This window comes from Carettochelys insculpta, chromosome 1 (genome assembly GCF_033958435.1).
Source record: "Carettochelys insculpta isolate YL-2023 chromosome 1, ASM3395843v1, whole genome shotgun sequence".
Classification (NCBI taxonomy): Eukaryota; Metazoa; Chordata; order Testudines; family Carettochelyidae; genus Carettochelys; species Carettochelys insculpta.
The window spans coordinates 283,422,548-283,443,690 of NC_134137.1; the positions used below are offsets into that span (position 1 = coordinate 283,422,548).

General features: G+C 52.8%; 1 protein-coding gene across 1 annotated transcript; it reads left to right on the forward strand.

Annotated features, from left to right (window-relative positions):
- The first annotated feature begins 5,922 nt into the window (after positions 1-5,922).
- On the forward strand, positions 5,923-21,063 carry LOC142021256 (uncharacterized). Its single transcript, XM_075009866.1, has 4 exons — positions 5,923-6,039; positions 15,723-16,171; positions 16,917-17,515; positions 19,228-21,063. The coding sequence occupies exons 2-4, from the start codon at positions 15,733-15,735 to the stop codon at positions 20,077-20,079; spliced, it is 1,890 nt and encodes a 629-aa protein (XP_074865967.1). The 5' UTR covers positions 5,923-6,039; positions 15,723-15,732; the 3' UTR covers positions 20,080-21,063.
- Positions 21,064-21,143: the final 80 nt, after the last annotated feature.

The window sequence follows — 21,143 nt, forward strand, 5'->3', positions numbered from 1 at the left end:
AGAGAGCGAGAGAGAGAGAGAGAGAGAGAGAGCGAGAGAGAGTGGCATTACTATAGACTTCATGCTTTCACACAGATGCTTTCTTTTGGTTGGATAGTCACACAAATGACTGGTATGCGCTGAGGTTCCTGAATGGCCTGGCTGTTGTGCATTTAAAATCTCAACCCTCATGCTTCGGTCGCATTTTTTATTAAAGGAAGTGCCTGTGTCCGGGTGTGACTCGCGATGTTTTTCCTTTGCTGAGAGAGTTGGGAGGAAGGGTGGGTGGTTTTGCACAACTTGGGTTTCAGCTTCTCAGGCATGTGACAGCACGGCTGATGGAATCTGTGTGAGGACCCAGTGCCTAGCAAGATTGTAGGAACATAACTCTGCCACCTATTTTTTTTTCTTTGAAGTTTTCTGGGGCCCTGAGCCAAGGACTTGCTGAGAAACCAACAGTCTCTGATTCCAGCAGGAATTGCTTGTTCTTTGCACCTCTAAAGAAGAAGTCAGGGTGTTTTAGCTGTCACCCCCACTGTGATGCTCGGACACCTGTCAGTCAGGTGCAATGCCCTGGACCAACATTTCCCAAAGTGTTGTCCATGGCCAAGTACTGGTCCTTGGAAAAAAATACTGGTCCTTAGAAAATATCCAAATAATTGCACGTGATCCTATTAATTTGGTACATTTCATGTTTTCTCACATAATTAAGGCAATAAGTTAGGCACTTAATAATATAAATCTTGATATAAAATACTTATGTACTATTATTATTGTGAATAAATAGTAAACACTGCAAATGTATTCATTTTTCATTTGTTTTTTTTTTAAATATGCACTTATATTTTTGGGCTGCAAAAAAAGTTACAAAAAAAAAACCGGGTTCCAATGATATAATGTTTGGGAACCCTGCCCTGCAATATTCTGTTGGTGACAAATTTGCATTTAAGCCTTTTTTCAGAACAATGTTGCAATGTGATTTTCATCAAGGAAAATGCTGATTTCGCCCTTGCAAATCTCTAGGCTGTTTAGATCCGTGATCCTCCTTCAGGGATGCATCAGCATGTACCCCTGTGCTGTCGTGGCATCACATCGACTTCCGTGGGATTCTGGGAGGGTGCAGGAGTCCACAGAATCAGTGGAATCCCACATCGAGAGGCAAGGCTGGGGGATCTGTTTGCAGGATTGGAGGCCTCTGTCTGCCCCTGCACCTGGTCAGTTCAAGTGAACGTCAGCACTGGGGCTATTGGATTGGACTCGGATTCCTAGCTTTGTGTGAGGACTTGCTGGAGGGGAGATGCCTCAAGTCTTTGAGTAGGCTCCTTGCTCAATGCACCCCTCTAAAGCTGGCAGGACAGTGAGGATTGCAAATATGGGGTTGCCTAGCAAGGGGCTGTCTTTCAAACCAGGGGTCATAGAACTGCTCTAAGGGGACCATTCAAACACTCAGATGCCCACAATGTGCAGAGACAGGCATTGTAATTATCAGCTAAATTATCAGCTTCCTCTTTTGATAAGTACTGTTGATACTGGGCCAGTTCCACCTTGCTGAGTAGACCTTGTCAGCTCTGGCCCTCCCTCTTACCGGGACCCCACTCTTTAAATACCCCTCTAAACCCTCCCCCCCACTCACGCATCTGACAAAGCGGGTCTCTGCCCACAAAAGCTTGTGCTCCAAAATACCCGGTAGCCACAAGACTTCTTGTTGGTCTATCAGCTAAACCATTACTCTGCGGTGTGCCATGGCACACTGGTGTGCCGTGGGCAGTGCTAGGTGTGCCTCAGAGCTGGGAGTGCCAGCCACTGCCCTGTGCACACTCTCCATCACTTGGTGGGAGAAGCATGTGACAGAAGCAGCGGCGGCAGTGGTGGTGGCGGCGGCAGCTCTGGTGAGTTACCCACACTGAGTTAGCGCGGGGGTGCCTGGCTCTGGCAGAGGGGGAGGAGATCGGGTTATCTATATCGGGTGTGCCGTGACATTATAACCAGGGCCGAAGTGTGCCAGGAGGTGGTAAAGCTGAGCACCGAGCTAGAAAAACATCGGCGGTAGAACTCTCACCTCTCTGCTCCAGCAGCGCAGACCTCTGTGCCTGCAGGTCAGACGCCGGCAATGCCGTTACCTCAGGGCCCCATTCTGCTCCCCCCGGGCCCAGTTAGGGCAGGGTTGGGCCCTTGGTCACGAGCTGGACCAGCCAGTGGTCCCCGTTGTTGCACGTGTTCCTGACCCGAGTGTCCCCACTGACTCGGAGGTGGCAATGTGCGGGAGCAGGCTCAAGGTTCAGTGCCTGATCGCCCTGCAGATCCAGACCGTTATGGTAGGGTTGCTCAGCTCTCGGCTCATGCTGGTTTGTCGGGGGGGCACAGAGTTTTAATCATCTTGCTGGGCCAGATTCCATCTAGATCTCTGGGAACGGCTGAGCTAAAACTCGGCTCCTGCTGGAATTTAACACAAAGCTGCGTTGCAGAGGGAGAGGGGCAGCGGCTGCACTGGGTACATCCAGCAGCAAAACCCAGGCCGCTGGGCAGCAGGACAAAGGGAAGAGGAAACACAGGCGACTTGTTTGCAAGGTAAACGTTTGGTGCGCCCGGGAGAGCGGGGTGGAATTTTCCACAGTGCAGTGCAGACGCTGGTTCCTGGGCAGGCAGCAGGAAGTGGGGTGAAGGGAGGCAGATTTCTGTGCAGGGAGGAGGCACACAAGACCTGGCTTTTTCAATCCTCCTGACAGACCTCAGCCTTGGTGGGCCTGCCCCTCTTTGCTCTCCCAAGGACACTGGCTTCTTTGTGTCCCTGGGATGGCTGCTCCAGCCAGCTGCTGCTGCTGCAGCTCTTTGATCCAAACAGACTGCGAGCAGCTTACCGTAAATGCGAGTCCTGTGTCTTGCTAAGCGACACACAGAATCATAGAATCATAGAACACTAGGACTGGAAGGGACCTCGAGAGGCCATCGAGTCCAGCCCCCTGCCCCAATGGCAGGACCAAGTACTGTCTAAACCATCCCTGATAGACATCTATCTAACCTGTTCTTAAATGCCTCCAGCGATGGAGATTCCACAACCTCCCTTGGCAACTTATTCCACTGTTTGACTGCCCTGACAGTTAGGAACTTTTTCCTAATGTCCAACCTAAACCTCCCTTGCTGCAGTTTCAGTCCATTGCTTCTTGTTCTATCCTCAGAGGCCAAGAAGAACAAGTTTTCTCCCTCCTCCTTTTGACTCCCTTTTAGATACCTGAAAACCACTATCATGTCTTCCCTCAATCTTCTTTTTCCCCAGCCCACTTGCCCCTGTGACCACTGCTGCACTGGCGGAGCCCCCACTCAGCAAGCAGCTTCTTTGGTTTGGCAGACCTTCTAGTCCGGAGGCTGCTGCAGGCTCCGACCCTTTGTTTTGAAAAGGAGAGGTGGCCAGGCCAGAGCTGTATGAGTCCCTAACTGGGAAAAGGAGGCTGGGCAGGATTAATCCCCTTTGAGAGCCAGGGGGACAGAATAACTTTGTGGGGACAGAATAACTATTTCCCTCTTGGTCTCTGGCTCTGAGCCAGACGCAGGTCAGTCAATAGAGTCACATGCTGTCTGTTCTGCTGTGGCTCTTACTGGGCCCTAGTGTGTGGAGGGGTCAGGTTATTTCTAGGACAGTGGGTTAAATTGGGTGGGTACCTTTTTAGAAATTCACTGCTGGACAATTTCATGAGGCAGATCTTATCAAGGGACTCAGCAACTGCCTGTTCTCCACCACTCTCGGTGCCGCCACTGGTCCTAGAGACACCAGGTAGGAATCCAAGCAATTTCCTGCCTGTATTTTTGCAGAGGCTGATGCCAGCTCTGTCTAATCGTGTGTGCCCGTCACCAGGTAGCTGTAAGGTCACAAATACAGTGCCAGAAAGGGAAGAGTGTGTTCGGCATTACCAAGCAGGAAGCGAAGTAAGCCATTCAGCTAAACCCATGTCAGGCTGGAAAAAAATAAGCTCAAGCTACAACCCAACCTCTGTCCAGCTTTGATACCAAATGGAGAGGCTGCTCAGAGGCGATGGTGCAACCTTCCATAATGCTATCTGCTTTCCTCTTACGGGAAATTGTTAACAACATTGTTGACATTCAAAGTGATTTCATTAGGCTTCAGAGTGAAAGTCCCATTAGGACAGGAGATATTTCTTTCAGGTCTGCTGTCAGGAAGTCGTTGCTGCCTCAGTTCCTAGCCAGCGATGACACTATTTAAGCTTCAGTTGTAGAGTACATGATGTACCTCCCAGGAGAAGGTACCAGTTTGTGACTGGAGATTTTGGAAACAGCATTTCATGCAAAGCCACAACAGACTCAGCTATACTGCCTGCAAGAGAAGGCGCTGGTGGCAAGGCATTACTATTGACACCCCTCTGCTCCACGGTGCTCGTGGACAAACCATCGACATGTCTGGATCTGGTAGGATAACAGAGAAGCTCCATGACCTGTGAGTATGGGGTTGGGGCCATTCCCATTTCAGGCTTTATAGATCGGCACCAGCAATGGTGGCTACACACCTGTCCCTCAATTTACGAGCGTAATTCGTTCCATGAAAACTGTTTGTAAGGTGCAAATTCATAAATCAAAAATGAAATTCCCTTTAATTCCAATGTAAAAAAATTGTGACTGGCTCCCAACTCCCAGGAAATGGCGGGAGGAGGGAAACAAGTCAGCCTCATGCTGTGTACTGCTGTATTCCTCCGTATTTGTTACTTGCAAAGCGGACGCTTGGAGGCAGGTTGGTTCTTCTTTGTAGCGAATAGGTTTGTAAGTTGAAAAATAGGTATAACTGCACATCGGTGGAACAAACATTCATAAGCCGGAAGTTTGTAACTTGAGGAACAGGAGTACAGCGCTGTGGGGCTCTGCGCACAGGTTTGTTTTCAGGGCGCCTCCCTCAGGATGTAGACAGGCATGGAAGCTGGAGCCCCACCGAGCCCCAAGTGGGGGGCAGCAGCTGAGCCTGCAGCTCCAGGCACAGGGCAGCAACAGAGCCCCATGTAAAATGTGGGAGAGCTACAGCACCTGCAGCCCTAGTTCCCGGGCCTACATTTTGGGGCCCTCTGTTGTTGCAGGCCCCCTGCCTTCACAGAGCGGGTCTCACAGTGAATCCACGCCTGAGCACCAGCACCTTGGTGGTCACTTGGCAGCAGCGTTCCTGCTCCTTTTTCCCATCCATGGGCAGAATAAATTGAGTGATGTGCACCAAGGCATGCGTGGCTCTGCAGCACAACAGAGACACACGCTGCCGGCTGTGGGCGCTCTGCTACCCAGCAGGGCAGCGCCTGATTCTCTCCTGGGCGGCTGCACAAGCGCTCAGCTCACAGGGAGCGCTGGTCGGCACAGCCCTCTCTGCCCGTGGTGGGAACAGAGCAAGGGGGGGATGTGCCCTCGCCAGGCTGCCTTGCCTTAGAGGAGACCGGTCACATTGGTCGCTACCAGAGCCTCTAAGCGGCCTGAATCTCCTCACTGACCTTGAGCGGATAGCCCAGGTACAGCCCGGCGGCCCAGCCTGCAGGCAGCTGGCGAAGCACAGAGCTGAGATGAGTGGATGCTGTCTGCAGTGGGTGGGAGCCAGGCCAGAATACGCTTTTGGAATCAGCCATGAAGCCCAGTTTGGTGGGCTCAGCACAAGCCAGCCTATCATGTTTTGGCTTGCTCTGGGGGCAAATGAGGGAGCCAGTAAGAAACTGGTTTTCAAACCTGGCTCATGCCCCAATGAGGCCAAGGCTGATGGTGGGCCCAGCTGGCTCAGGTGTGTCAACCACTAATGCATGGTTGGTTCCAAACTTGGTGGCTGTATTTTTCTTGCTGCCTCTACTTTCTCCAGCTCATCTGTATCCTTTCTGCCTGCAGACAATAGGCGGAAACAACTCATGTCCCAGCTCTGCTTCCTCCATCAGGTTACGTGGCGGGTTGGTCGCATTTGAGCTGGACAAGGGACGAGTCACAAGGAAAATCACTCCACTGGGTAGCAGCAGTGCATGGGCTGTTTGGAGAAGGGTAAAGCCCTGGAGCTGTGCAGCAAACACCCCTCAGCAGAGCCATTTCCCAGGACAGGTAAGGCAGCTGGAGAGCAATGGCGATACAGGGCAGTGAAGGCGGGGGAGGGTCCAGTGGAGGCCAGGCAGAGCTGGCGAGGAAGAAACGCTGTGTGCCTGGAAATAGCTGCTGTAAATGGATTATTTTGCAAACACAGAGCAAGTATTTCTAGCAGACAGCAAGGGGAATTGCTCCTCTGTGGAACCTGGTTGGGAGCACAGCTGTGCAGCCTGAGGGGAAGCCATCCCTGTCGTGTTATGGGCCACTCACAGCCTAGTGCTTCACTGGAGAGCGGAGCTGCCCCACGGAGCTTGCAGCAACGCAAGAGATGACAAGCTTGGAGTGAGCGCAGACTCGCACCCAAGAGGGAGTCGCAGCTAATCCAATAGGCGTTTGAGTGGCTGCAGGATCAGGCTCCTGGGTTAAAAAGGGAACGTGGGGTGTGGTGGGGGAGCCGCCGCCTGGGGAAGAGTGAAAGAGCCCACCCCATGAGCGGGGAGTGGGGCGTGGTGGGGGTGGATGGGGAGAGGCTGGGAGGAGAGAGGCACACAGAGTGTGCAGAGGGCTGATTGGCTGCAGAAGGAGATGGAGCAGAGCCTCCCGCTGATGGGGAAGGTAGAGAACGCAGGGAGCCCAATTAGCCGGTTCAGAGCTGCCTGTGCCCTTCAGGCAGAATGGTGACACCCCTGTGTGGGTGGCTGCAGTGCAGGGTGGGGCTCCTCTCTAGGTAGCTGCGGCCTGAGGGCTCCCTGGCTCCTGTTCCTCAGATGGCCACCGTGGCCTCCGTGTCCCGGGGAGCTGCACACAGGGTCCCAGGAATGAAATAGAAGGTAGGTCCTTTTTGCATCGTGTCCCCAGCCTGGCCCCTCGGTCGGAGCAAACGTAGCTTCCACTCCTCCCTCGTGGCACACTGGGCAGCAGCCAATGGCAGGAGCAATGGCTGGGCCTCACCCGCAGGCAGGCTGGCGAGCAAGAGAGGGGAACCAGTGGCTTGCTTTGCTTTGCTTTCAGCTTGGCAGGGCAGGGCGCTAACTGCACCACCCCAATGAGATCCCTCCGGGGGGTCAGAAAGAGACAGCAGCTACACAGGGGTTCCCCACTTTTTGGCATCACACGCCCTTTTGATTTTTGAGAAACCCTCCCACCCCCTCACCTCTTCTTTACCATCATCCAACCCCCTTTAACAAAGACTTCAATTCGTAATTTAAAACAAACACAAAGATTTGATATAAAAATGTTATTTAAAGTTAAGAATAAGCACAAATAGTTTTTCTTGGCCCCTTGAAGGTGCCTGGTGCAGCCCCATCTGGCCACTGTCTGAACCCCAAGCCAGCTGCCAGAGCTGCCCACACCAGCCACCCACCTGAGACCTGGGCTGCCAGAGCCACCTGCCCGAGCCCTGAGCCACTGGGATGAGCCAGCCACCCCCCCTGCCAGCCACCTGGGCCAGCCGCCTTCCCGCCCACTGGCTACCTGAGCCCCATGCTGCTGGGACCAGCTGCCCGCCCCAGCCGCAGGCCAGCTGCCTTAGCCGCTCAACCAAGCCCCAGACTGCTGGGGCCAGTCACCTACCTGCCATCTCGAGCCCCCTGAGCCCCACACTGTTGAGGCCAGCCACCCACCCACACCAGCCTGAGCTGCCCAAGCCCGCACTACCAGGGCCAGCTACCAGCCCCAGCCGCCTGAGCCCGGTGATGCCAAGGGCCGCTGCCAAAGTACCATGAGTCCCACAAGCCAGCCAGCCACCTGAGCCCCACAAGCTGCCCACCTGAGTCCCTCCCCTCCCACAAAGCTAGGCACCACCAGCCCCCCTGCTCTTACCCCATCCCTCTCACCGGAGCCAGGCACTCCCAGCCCCCCATCTAACCCCATTCTCCTCCTCTCCCCCAGCCCCCCAAACCCACACTCACTCACCCGTGCAGAAGGCAGCTAGCTCCATGTGGGTCTTTGCCAGCTGCCTGATTTTTACAGCAGCTGCGCCAGGTCTCCCATGTAAAATGGCAGGGCCTGAGAGCCAGAAGCAAACAGCAGCTCTTTCTTCAGGTGGGGGGGAATGATGTGGGGGGCTGGGTCACCCCTGGAATTTCTTCACGCCCCCCCCCCCCAGTTTGGGAAACCGTGAGTTAGATTCCCTGGGACGGGGCAGAGCCCTGCAGGTGCCCAAGCAGCAGATACAGTACATTGAAATGGAAGCAGGGCAGGGGTTGGTTGGGGGGGGCGGTTTCCCTGTGCCAGCTAAGGGGCAGGGGATGGGCTGGTGGATGAGTGGGAGTTCTGCTTCCCCCCGTACCTTAACTGGGCACTGAAGTGGCCCCGCCATCGCTGGCTAAGGAGGTGTCTGCAGCCAGGGAACAGCAGCTTCTTTTCGGTAGCCTCTCTTCACTCTGTACTAAATTCAGCCTAACCAGCTGCAGGGGCATTTTGCACCAGCCTCGAGTCCCCTGGGTCAAGGGCCTCTGCACAGCGCAGGGCTCACATCAGCCAGGGCCTGGTTCTCAGTGAAGCTGGTGTGGGCCCAGAGTAATACCGCAGATGCCAGTGGCGTAACTGATCCCTGGGGCACCCCAGCGCTCTGTGTGTGTGTGTGTGTGCGTGTGTGTGCGCGCGTGCGTGCGTGCGCACGCGTGTGCATGTGTGCACGCACGCTGGGCGTACTGGGCCCCAGCGGAGGTTGTGAGACCAGCCTCTCTAGGTTCGGGGTCCCAGGGTTCAAGCAGCTAAGGTCAGTACTGAGGAAAGGGCTGTGGGAAGGGAGAGGAGAATCCCAGACAGACTCGGATAATCTCCGTTCGTGAAGGATTGTACTGGTGATTTTGGGGAGTTTTAGGGATGCAGCTAGAGAAGTGATTTGACCAGGGACATCATCCTGAAGTCCCCAGCTTGTTCCTCTGCCCAGGGACCTCTGTCTCCAGTGTGTTCAATTTCCAGCTCCAACCCTGATGTAGGTCCTACCAGATCCTCACTCAGCACCCTGGGATCCCCGAGTTGCTCTGCTCCCCCTGCTTTCCCCACCAGAGAGAGGGATTCTGCTGCGCCCAGGCTGGGCCGGACAGAGCCAGCACTGCAGAATCCACTTCCCCACCCCCCACGCTATAGGGGCTGTGACTGGCTGGGGCTGGGACAGGGTGTTCTATATCTCGCAGGAGCCATGTTACAGCCCAGACTTCCCTGAGTGTAGGCAAACCTTAACCAAGGGCGGGATGACAGGGGACCACAGGGCTGGACTTGCAGAGTCAGCGTTTTTCTAGCACTCTAGTTTATGTGAGTGAACAAAAGGCGGAAGCTCAGGCTTCCCCCAGTCCCGTGCAATCTGCAGCTCGGAGCTAAACAATCTTGCTTGAGCAGGAGAGGGGAGAATGCCCCCTTGCCAGGGAGGGAGCGAGACCAGGGCAGAGAGAATGGGGAGGAGCGGTCAGAGAGACAGTAGGAACCAGAGGCTTTGGTGGTGTAAAGCTGATGGACTCCACGTGAGTCTCTATCCGTGGGGGCGGGAGGCAATCCGGAGGGAGTGGGAGAGGAGGAAAGTAGCCTGAACTGGAAATCAAAGGCCATAGGCCCAGGGAGCAGAACGGGGTGGGGAGAAAAAACTAAAGGAAGGCAGGACAGCAACCAGTAAAGCTGCCCAGCCACATAGCTGACCTGACTGACGGTGTCCCTCTGGTGCCACGTTGCCCTGGCAGGGGAACATTGACATGGAATGCCGAAAATCCATCGCCAACCTGAGCGAGTCCCGGTGATCATTTCAGGCCACTTGGCACCCAGGAAAGCCTCCAAATTTTTTGGAACAAAATATCGTCCTAGGTGAGTGTTATGCAGAAAATACAGACAGGATCTTTTTCAGGGGACAAGGCAGTATGCCACGTTTTATTATGAGTAATTAATACCTAGTTACATACCCTTTATACACACCCACACACATCCCAAATGTTCTGCAGCTGCTGCTTAATTACCAGTCCTGAGTTGGCAGCTTGGGTTCATAGCTTGTGGTGGCTAACTGGCCAGGAAAGCTGGGCACAAGGAAGAGCCGGGTCTCTGTCGGGCGTGCACCGATGCTCTTTGATGTTGCAGGCAGAATGTTACCCAGAGGTCCTTCCTTCTCACCCCTTCTTTTATAGGATACAGGCTAGATGGTAGCCTATGGATCCTGCTGTGTCATGGTGCCTCAGAGTCATGTCCAGACATGACTTTCCTGCGTGTCCTTTGTGGGACCTTGTTCTTTTGTCTTTGGGGTGGAGCTTTTCTCACCTTCAGGGTGGTGTCTGCACTTTTTCAGCTTCTTCAGCCACTGGTGTCTGATCTTCAGGACAGGCTGGCGTTGAGGATCAATCATACATACCCCATTTACACATCTAATCCAATTCTACAATTCACACCCTAGTCACTTAACTAGGCAAGGGTTCAGCCCCAAGAGAACTTACAGAATGCAGTATGGAGGCTGGTACAATATGGAGTCTGGTACAAGTTTGGATTTGTTCAAGTGATTTTACAGTTTATAACAGAACTAGATATGAATTTGTACAAATATAAACTGATACAAATGAATAATTAAATATGACTAATTAACTTTCTCTAATTAACTCTACGTGAGACCCCTCCTGTCCGGCTCTCCTGAAGTGGGAGCCCAGAGCAGTAAGTGTCGGCCACCGCACTGGTTTCTGGAATACCTCTGGTCTGCCCAGCTCTGGGGACCAGGGATGGGATTTGGGTCTCATCTCAGGCACAGCAGGGTCTACTGGGAACACTCAGGGCAACAGGGAGTCAACCATGGATCTTCCTCATGGCAGAGTAGTAACCAGCTCGGACATCAGGCCTGTCCTGGGACCGGAGAGTAGCTATTAAGGTCAGGTCTACTATATGGCACAGCACTGATCCCAAGGGATGCTCAGGTGACCAGCTTCTATACAAACCATTTTAAGCCTGTGGTGTCTAACCAGTTGTGTCACTACAGTGGCTAATGCTGTAACGAACTAGCCACATTATTCTGAAAATATATGTACCGTTCAAGCCAAGTAGCCACATTCAACCAGCCACATAGCCACGTGTGGTTCATGGCTAGCATGATGGGTGCCACAGTTTTAAGAGGAGAGGACACAGGAGAACAACCTAGGGGTATTAATTCATCACAGGGAGACACTGAGCCACCAGTGTAATGTGGCCAAGAAAAAGGCTACTGCAGCCCTAGGATGCGTCAGGGGAGGCATTTCCGGTAGAGATAGGGAAGGATTAGTACCATTGTACAGAGCACTGAGACCTCTAGTAGAATAGGGTGTGTAGTTCTGGTCTCCTTTTTTTTTTTAACGGTGGATGCAAACTGGAAAGGGGGTAGCAAAGAGCTACTAGGAGGTGCCACAGAACAGAAAAGCTACCTCCTGAGAGGAGATGAGGCTCAGAGTGTGGCTAGTTTAGCTTGACCAAAAGAAGGCTGAGGGATATACACCAAGGACAAAGAAGAGCTAAGTAAGCTCAGAGCCAATGCTGGCATAAGCACAAAATAGATATAAACTGGCCATCAATAAGCTTAGCTTGAAATTGAATGTAAGTTTCTATCTATCAGTGGAGTGAAGTTCTGGGACAGCCTTTGAAGGGGACCAGTAAGAAGGGGGACATCTAACTTGTTTCAACACAACAAAACAGCAGAAATGTGGCACTTTGAAGACAAACAAAATGACTTATTCGGTGATGAGCTTTCGTGGGACAGACCCACTTCTTCAGATCAATCTCATTTCCAATAACAGACTGACATGTATAAATACAGAGGACCAAAAAAATTGCAATAAAAACTGATGAAACGAGTACATAGGACTGAAGAAGGGGGAGGGGGGATATTAATTGTCCTAGCTGAGATAATTACAAGCATCAAAGGAAGGGGGGGAAGCAGTCCTTGTAATGGGTGAGGCAGTCAATGTCTCTGTTCATACCATGTGTTAGTATGTCAAATTTGAATATGAATTCCAATTCACAAATTTCTTGCTGTAATCTGTTTTCAAGTTCTCTGTGGTCTAGGACACAAATTCTCAGGTCTTCAGCAGAACAGCCCACTCCATTGAAGTGTTCACTGACCAGCATATGTGTATTGAGTTTCTGATGTCTGCTCTGTGTCCATTTATTCTTTGGAGAATGTTTTGCTCATTCTTTCCAATGTACATAGTGTCAGGGCATTGTTGGCACATAATGGCATATATAATGTTGCTGGAAGGGCACGAAAATGTGCCTTTGATCTTGTAACTAACATGGTTAGGTTCAGTGATGGTGTCCCCAGACTAAATACGTGGACAAAGTTGGCAGCGGGATGTGTTGCAAGGAAAAGTTCCAGGATTAGTATTACTGTGGTGTAGCCTGTGATTGCTGGTGAGAATCTTTCCCAGGTTAGGAGGTTGCCTGTAGGAAAGAACAGGCCTGTCACCGAGGGCCTTCCAGAGAGTGGCATCATGCTCTGGAATAGGTTGTGGGTTTTAATGATTCATTGCATGGTTTGAGTTGGGGGCTATAGGTGATGACAAGTGATGTTCTGTTGTTGATCTTCTGGGTCCTGTCTTGAAGTAGCTGGTTTCTGGGTATTCATCTGGCTCTGTCAGTTTGGTTTTTTTAACTTCTCCTGGTGGGTAATTCAGTATTATAAATGCTTGGTAGAGGTCTTGAAGTTTTCAATCTCTGTCCATAGGATCAGAACAGATTCAATTGTATCTAAGGGCTTGACTATAAATGATGGATCAGGTGGTGCTTTCTGGATGGAAGCTGGAGGCGTGTAGGTAAGTGTAGAAGTTGGTGGGTTTCCGGTAGAGAGTGGTGTCTCTATAGCCATCAGGATTTGCATTGTGGTATCCAGGAAATGCATTTCTCATGTAGAATAGTCAAGGATGAGATTGATGGTGGGGTGCGAGTTGTTAAAATCTCTGTGGAATTCTTCTAGAGTATCTTTACCTTGGGTCCAAATGATAAGGATGTCATCAATGTAGAGTAAGTAGAGTTGGGGTAACAGAATGAGATCTAAGGAATCGTTATTCTAAGTTGGCCATAAAAACGTTAACATACGGTGGGGCCATGTGGGAGCCCATAGCAGTGCTGCTAATCTGGAGGCATAAATTGTCCCCAAACTGGAAATAATTGTGGTTGAGAACAAAGTTACATAGGTCAGCCATTGGATTTGCTGTGGTAGCAACAGAGATGGTATTCCTGATCGCTTGGAGTCCATCTTCATGTGGAATATTGGTGTAGAGAGCCTCTACATTCATGGTGGCAAGGATGGAATTGTTAGGAAGGCTTCCAATGTTTTGTAATTTTCTCAGGAAGTCAGTGATATTGCAGAGATAGCTAGGAGTGCTGTTGGCATAGGGTTGAGGAAGGAGTCTACATAGCTGGACAGTCCAGTAGTAAGGGTGCCAGTACCTGAACTGATAGGGTGTCTTGGGTTTTCAGGTTTGTAGATTTTAGGCAGCAAATAGAATAATCCAGGCTGGGACTCATATGGTGTCTGAGTGAATTTGGTCTCGAGCAGAGGCAGGGAGTTCTTTAAGTAGATGGTGTAGTTTCTTTTGGAATTCTAAAGTGGGATCAGAGGAAAGAAGTCTGTAAAGTGTGGTGTTGGAGAATAGTCTAGCTGCCTCCTGTTCATTGTCTGACTTATTCATGGTGACTATAGCACCCCCTTTGTCAGCTGGCTTGATTATAATGTCAAAGTTATTTTTGAGACTCTGGATACACCGCAATCACAGGCTACACCACAGTCATACTAAACCTGGAACTTTTCCTTGCAACAAATCCCACTGCCAACTTTGTCCACATATTTATTCTGGGGATACCATCACTGAACCCAACCATGTTAGTTACAAGATCAAAGGCACATTCTCATGCCCTTCCAGCAACATTATATATGCCATTATGTGCCAACAATGCCCTGACACTATGTACATTGGAAAGAATGGGCAAAACATTCTCCAAAGACTAAATGGACACAGAGCAGATCAGAAACTCAATACACATAAGCCAGTCAGTGAACGCTTCAGTGCAGTGGGCCGTTCTGTGAAAGACCTGAGAATTTGTGTCCTAGAGCACAGAGAATTTAAAAACAGATTACAGCAAGAAATTTGTGAATTGGCATTCATATTCAAATTTGATATATTAACACGTGATATGAACAGAGACATCAATTACCTCACCCATTACAAGGCCTGCTTCTCCTCTTCCTTTGATGCTCGTAATTATCTCGGGCAGGACACTTACCATCCCTCATCCCCCTCCTTCAGTCCTATGTACTTGATTTGTCAGTTTTTATTGCAATTTTTTTGGTCCTCTGTACTTATAAATGTCAGTCTGTACTGGAAATGAAGGTGATCTGAAGAAGTGGGTCTGTCCCACGAAAGCTCATCACTGAATAAATCATTTTGTTAGTCTTTAAAGTGCCACATTTCTGCTGCTTTGTTTTCTTGGAGTACAGACTAACACGGCCACTTCTCTGTTGTTTCAACACAGTTTGAAACGTCTGTGGAGGGAATGGGCTGGTAAAACTGCCTAAAATAGTTTGTGGCCCGGCTGCATCTGCCATGGAAAATATCCCAAATGACTGGTCTTGGGACGTGGGATGGGGAAGGCTCTGAGGTACTACAGAGAATTTGTTCCTCAGTGTCTGGTTGATGGGTGTTGTCCACATGCTCAGAGACGGCCTAATCCCCCTGTTTGGGGTCAGGAAGCTTTTTTCCCCCAGGTTCTTTAGGCAGGTACTCTGAGGGATTTTCACCTTCCTCTGCGGCATAGGGCACAGGCCACTTGCAGGTAAAAATTAGTGTAAGTGGTGGATTCTCTGTAACCTGAAGTCTTTAAATCATGACTTGAGAAGGTCAGAGACTCAGCCGGAGGTCAGGGGCCTAGCACAGGAGTGGGTGGGTGATGTTCGGTGGCTGCAATGTGCAGGAGGTCAGAGTAGACGGTCCTGATAGGGCCTTCTGGCCTTAATGTCCGTGACACTACAGCAGCTCCTGCCACAACACAAGATATGTCCTTAAACTATGGCACTGAAAACATCTGGTCTTGGCCACAGTTGGAGGCAGGATACCAGACAGGATGGAGCAATGGGCTGATCTGGCGACAGCCGTTGCTTTGTTCCCGAAGGTCAGCCACATAGGCTAGGAGGGAGCTTGAGATCATCTAGCACAGCCCCTGTGCTGAGGCAGGACCCTCACAGGACACCGTTCCAAGCAGCTGGTAGCAGATGAGCCATGTCACTGGTTCCGAGCGCTGTGTTCTCTGCTAGTGCTCAGGCATAGAAACCTATTGATAAAGTGGCGGGAATGCTGCCCAAATCAGTGACGGGGGCTACAGGAAAGGATTAAAATAACAGCGTTCCTGTTGCTCAGCCAACCGCCAAAGCCGAGTGAGACGAGGCGCATGTACACCATCTCTCGGAGCAAGCCAGAAGGGTTAAGACAAGCTGTTCAGACTGAGTCAAGGGTTGATTGAACTTGGTGGGATGGGAACATGTTGGCTGCATTATATTACATCTCCTCATGGTGAGATCTGCTGAGTAGTGGAACTGCCCTTTAGTGGGCAATGGGTAGCTTACGAGTGGCACGGACACGTTCCCTGGAGAATTGAGCATAGGGAAGGACAGTTTCTGAGAGGTTTGAATGAGATGTGACCTTGCCTGTTCCCAGCCCTTTCACAATATGTAGAAATCTGATTCACTGGCACCTGCTTTTATGTTGCAGAGAAACCACCATGTTGAGGCTCTGGATCATGGGCCTCGCTCTGCTGGGGGTTCCAGTCATGGCTGTCACACAGCTCCCAGGCAATGCCCAGTGCCCGGTGAACTGCTCCTGCTTCTTCTCCCAGTGGTTTGTCCAGTGCGCCAATGCCAGCTTAGTCTCTCGTCCCCTGGGCATTCCCAGTGCCACAGTGGAGCTTGACCTGCAGCACAACCAGTTCAGCACCCTCTCAGCAGGCTTCTTCCCAGAGCTGCCGGAGGTCAGCACCATTTCCCTTGGCAGCTGTGGCATCCGCCAGGTGGAGCCAGGAGCTTTTATAGGGGTGAAGAATCTGTTCCACCTCCACCTGGAGAACAACCTCCTGGAGCAGCTCCCAGAGGGGATCTTTGAGAACCTGACAAATCTGATCTTCCTGCACCTGGAGCACAACCAGATTGCCAACCTCCTGCCAGGTATTGCTGGATAGATGGACCAGTGGGTCTCAGCCAGTGGGGCATGTGTCATGGGGTTACGCAGAACTCTTCCAAGAGGGCACATCAACACCTCTAGATACTTGCCTCGTTTACAGCAGGCTACATAAAAGCACTAATGAAAGCATAACAAAGTAGCGTTTCATATGGAAAAGTGTATACTGCTCTGAATACCGCACCCTGAAATGTCAGTACTATCCTGATAATCCAAGTGATTTGATTTCCTAATGAGATGGGGGGGAAGGAGAAAGTCGGCTGTTTGCCAGCAATAGGGCGGCTGTGAGATGTGTATTTTTATGCCTGATTTTAAAAGCCAGTTGTGTGAGATAAACCTTGAGGGGGCACGAGGCAAAGCAGTCATCCGGAGAGGTTGAAAACTGCTGGGATAGATCCCCAGCACCACTATGAGCCAGCAGACGGAGCCCCCAGCCGTCTCAGCCCCACATGTCTTCTCAACTAGGCCCTGTCCCAGGCTGAAGACTGTTCCCCCGTACTGGAAAGGGTGGGGTCCAGAATGGCCATCGAGGAGGTGTCGCATGTCCAGGCCACAAAGTCAGCACCTCCTTCTCCCCAGGGGAAAATGGGAGGGGGTAACTCGGGGCTGGGGGAGGGGGACAAGGATCAGAGATGATCGGCACACGGAACATTTGACACTGGGCTGACCTGCTGGGTTGGGTCTCTCTGTCTCTCTGTCTCTCTCTCTCTCTCTCTCTCTCCCCCCCCTCAGGTACGTTCTCTTCCCTGAAGCAGCTCAGCGTCCTGGACCTGAGTAACAACCTGCTGCTGGAGCTCTCTGACCAAGCCCTTCAGGGCCTCCCGCTGCTGCGCCGGCTCTACCTGAGCGGCAACCGTATTAGCAACATGTCCAGCAAAGCCCTCCCTGGCAACCTGCGGGCCCTCCGCCTAGACTGGAACCAGCTGGTGAGCGTGCCTGCAGCCGTCCGTGCCTCGCCCATGCTGGCCACTCTGCAGCTGAGCGGTAACCCCATCCGGAAGCTGACCTCTCTCTCCTTTGGGAGGAGGCTTCGCTCCCTGAGCCAGCTGTACCTGGACAGCCTGGCCCTGGAGCAGGTCACTGCCTTAGCTTTCACCAGGCTCCGCCGGCTGGAGCTGCTGAGCCTGAGAAACAACAGCCTGGAGTCGCTCCCGTCTCTCTCCTCCCTGAAGTCGCTCTCCAGGCTGTATCTGACAGGGAACAGGTGGCGATGTGACTGCAGCCTGATCTGGCTCCGCACCTGGCAGAAGCGCGTGCTCCGGAAAGAACGCAGCCCCGTGATGTGCAGCTCCCCCCAGGCACTGCAGGGACGGCTCCTGGTAAACCTCGAGGTACCAGCCTGCAGTTTGGGGAAAGGGCCTGGGACTGGGGTGCATGGGATTTCCAGTCCGAGAGGCACCCCCCCCCCTTTCTCCCTAAGGGCGGGTAGCGCTGCAGGGGGAGCCGCTGTTCACTGCACCCGTACTTTAAAAGGGGGACGAGTGAGGTCACCAATGGTTTTGTGGCTCTCCAGGCAGGGTGAGGCCTGGCCAGTGTGCGGGCAGGACATGGAAAATTCCATGTGCTGCAGTGAAGACAATTCACTAAATTACTCTCACGGGCCCATTCTGGGGGAAGCCAAAACTCCAGCCCTTCGCTTGAAAACACAGCCCCCGCCCCCAACAGGGCTGAAGACGGCTGCTTTTGGTTGCAGCTGATGATAGCTCGTGACCCCCGTAAGCTGAATGCTTGGGCGGCCACCCAAGATCGCTTCAGGCGCTGCCCCGCCGATTACCTGAATGCGCACAGCCACCCACTGTGGGGTGCACATCCCTGCAGGGCTTGGTGCACATAACAAAATGCATGCCACCTCTGGATGGAATAAACAAGCGAGAACCCTGTCCATGACCCTGGGTGCTGGGAGAGCTGCCAGCTGGGAGGTGGGTCTTTTTGGTGAAGGTCTGGGGCACTCACAAGAAATCTGACAGTGACAGACGTGTGTTAACAGGGAAGCCTGGCATTAGGGTGTCTCAGTGGCTGAGGTCGGGGGGGAAGAGGAAGGTGTCCACAGGGAGGATTCTGCAGCTGGTGAGGGAAAGAAGGAAGCAGATGCACACTCTGTTTATTGTGTTTTTTTCCTCCCTTTCCCCTCTGCTCAGTCCTTGTCTGTCCTCCTCCTTCTCTAGCGCCAGCTTGCCCCTGCTCTCCCTAGGTCTTGTGGGGAGCAGTCAGGGCTGCTGGGTGAGGGGGTGGCTGCGGAGGCCATCCAGCCGTGCAGAAGTCACTGGGTGCCCGTGTTTGCAGCAAGCCCCAGCTTACGGCAGGCTCCAGGTTCCACATTATGCAAGGCGTGAATAAGAACAATCATAGTGTTAAAATACAAGCCCCTGTTGGCTTAATGCAGAGACCAGCACAGCTCCTTCTGCCCTGTCTCCCCCTTCCCCTCTCTGCCATACCCTTCTTCATTCTCCAGCACCTCAGGCTTAGCCTGTGACTCTGCCTCTCCCCTGACACCTCTCTCTCCCTGTTCACCTGAAGCGCAGGGCAGGTGAAGAGCGGCATAGCCGTCTGTCTCAGCTTGTGGGGAAGCTGGGCCACAGCTATTCAACCTCCCATCAGCTTTCCCAGCTCAGCTGGCTGTTGGCCTCCTTGGGGACCCAGAGCAGTTCACAAAAAGCAGGCCCACATGCCACTGGCAGATGGAGACAGGCCATGGGAGCTGAGCCAGTCCTGGTTGCGAAACATGTGGGCATCCAAAAATGGAGCTACTCTAACATTCTTGCCCATAAAAGACTCACAGACAGCTGGTGTCAGCAGTATTAGCTTGGTACCCGGAGCCTGTTCCAACCTGGGTCATTTCTATCCTTCCAGATTAACCAAGCCCCTCTCTACATTTCCAGGTGGACCAGGCATTTCCCATTTCCTGTCCTAACCCCCTCAAAAGACTCTCCCACCCGTTTGGGATGGGAGTGCAGGATGGCGGGGCTGTTCCCTGCCTGTTGATGGGAAGGAGTTATCCCTGCTCATATTCCCTCTCACGCGGTTTTCTTTTCTCCCCACCCAGTTACAGAAGTTGACTTGTCCACCTTACGGGATGGACTCCACCACCCTCAGCCTCCCCGAAAACACAAATACACCCATGGCCACTGCTCCATCCAGAGACAAACCTCTTGCAAGGATTAGTACTACGGCTGCCACCACGACCTCCGCCGCCCTAATCACCACGAGGAGCAGTGCGAGCTCCACCACCTTCCATCACCATGTGCTGGAGAGGTGGGACCCGTGCTTGGCTGATCACATCAGCAGGGTCAGCATCAGAACCAAGGGAGCCACGTCCCTCGTGGTTAGCTGGTCATTCTCTGGTGACCACGACCAGTTTGAGGTGCGGTACACGGCTGGCCGGGATGAGCAGGTGCTGCGGGTGATGGGGAGGCTGGCTGAGGTGACACTCCACGATCTCCGGCCCGGGACCGAGTACAGAGTCTGCGTCATCCCCCAGAATGAGAATCTGCTGGAGTGCCAGATCCCTGGCACCGGGCAGTGCTCAGCAGAGCACACCGCCAGCCTTCCAAGCAGCGCACAACCTGTGCACAACCAGCTCGGCCACAGTCACTCGGCCGTAGGCATTGGGGTCGCTGCCGCTCTCCTCACGCTGGTGGCCCTGGCCCTGGTTGTCACTTACAGACTGCGGACACGGCCGATCCAATTCCAGCGCTACTATGACGAAGACGGGTCACTCCCCCATCGCAGGAGCAGCAACCGAGCCAAGCTGCCCATGCACTCAGTCGACCAAGACATGGAAGATGAGCACAGGCAGAGTCATATGACAGCTGCCAGCCACTGTCCAGAGAAGGTCAACTGTACCGTGTCTACCCCACCTAGGAGCACGTCCACACCCACCTACATAGCACTGTGATTCTAACCACTCCCCAGCCGCGTGGGGTCTGCCACCCCCCCCCCCCCCCAGGGACCTGAGCCCTGCGAAGGAAATCAGACAAGTGTGTAACTGCCCTTGTGACTGACATGGACAATAAAGCAGAGCCAAAGAAAGCTGAGCTGGACAAAGCCTGTGGCTCAAGGCCCTTTATCCACCTCAGTCCATGTCCCCTCTAGCCCGTGCAGGGTTGTTCGTCACAGAGGATCCCCCGGCAGGCACTGCACAGCCTCCTGCCACGCATACAGAGCTTTGAGGAGTTGGCTCTCCCTGGTGGCACCCATGAGATTCACAAAGGTGTGCCTCCCACCGCCAGGGTGATGTTTAAAGGCAGTGTTGGTGGCGGGTTGCCAGTTGCCAGGCCCCCTCCACGTGGCTATGGGGGTCGCTATTTATAGCAAAGCTGGACTAGAACGTTCAGGCGCACAAGGGTTTGGGATTTCCCTTCTCTGGGGCAATGTTTGCAGCTTACGCTCTTGCTGTGTCTCTCTCTTGCTGTTTTGGCACGTACACTCATTCCTTGTTAAACTCGCTAAAACGAGGGACGGCCCACACACACACACACACACACACACACACACACACACACACACACACACACACACACACACACACACACACACACACACACACACACACACACACACACACACACACCGTTTGTCCACTAGATGAGTGAATGCCCCCCACTAACACAAGCATTACCTCCTCCCTGCAGCTCCAACCCACCGCAGCCTGACCCTTCCACTGGCTCCTGCAGCCACAACCCGCCACAGCCTTACACCCCACCACCGGCCCCACACACCGAAATCACTGCAGCCTGAAACCTGCCAGCTCACCAACCACAGCCTGATGACCACCCCGCCCCAGCCCCACACACCCAACCTGCTGCAACCTGAACCCCTTGCCCACACCATGGCCCCCAACCTGCCACCAGGTTTTTAACCCTCAAACTGCCCCCAGCCTTTAACCGCCCCTCCCCAACCCAAGGTTCACTTACCTTTCCAAAGCGGCCCTACCTGCTGCCACACCTTCGCTGAGTTAAG

Bases quoted from the DNA above. Each gene is read 5' to 3' on its own strand.
- LOC142021256 (XM_075009866.1), top strand. From the start codon at position 15,733: ATGTTGAGGCTCTGGATCATGGGCCTCGCTCTGCTGGGGGTTCCAGTC. The intron at 16,172-16,916 runs GTATTGCTGGAT...CCCCCCCCTCAG, and splicing joins GATTGCCAACCTCCTGCCAG to GTACGTTCTCTTCCCTGAAG. The intron at 17,516-19,227 runs GTACCAGCCTGC...CTCCCCACCCAG, and splicing joins GGCTCCTGGTAAACCTCGAG to TTACAGAAGTTGACTTGTCC.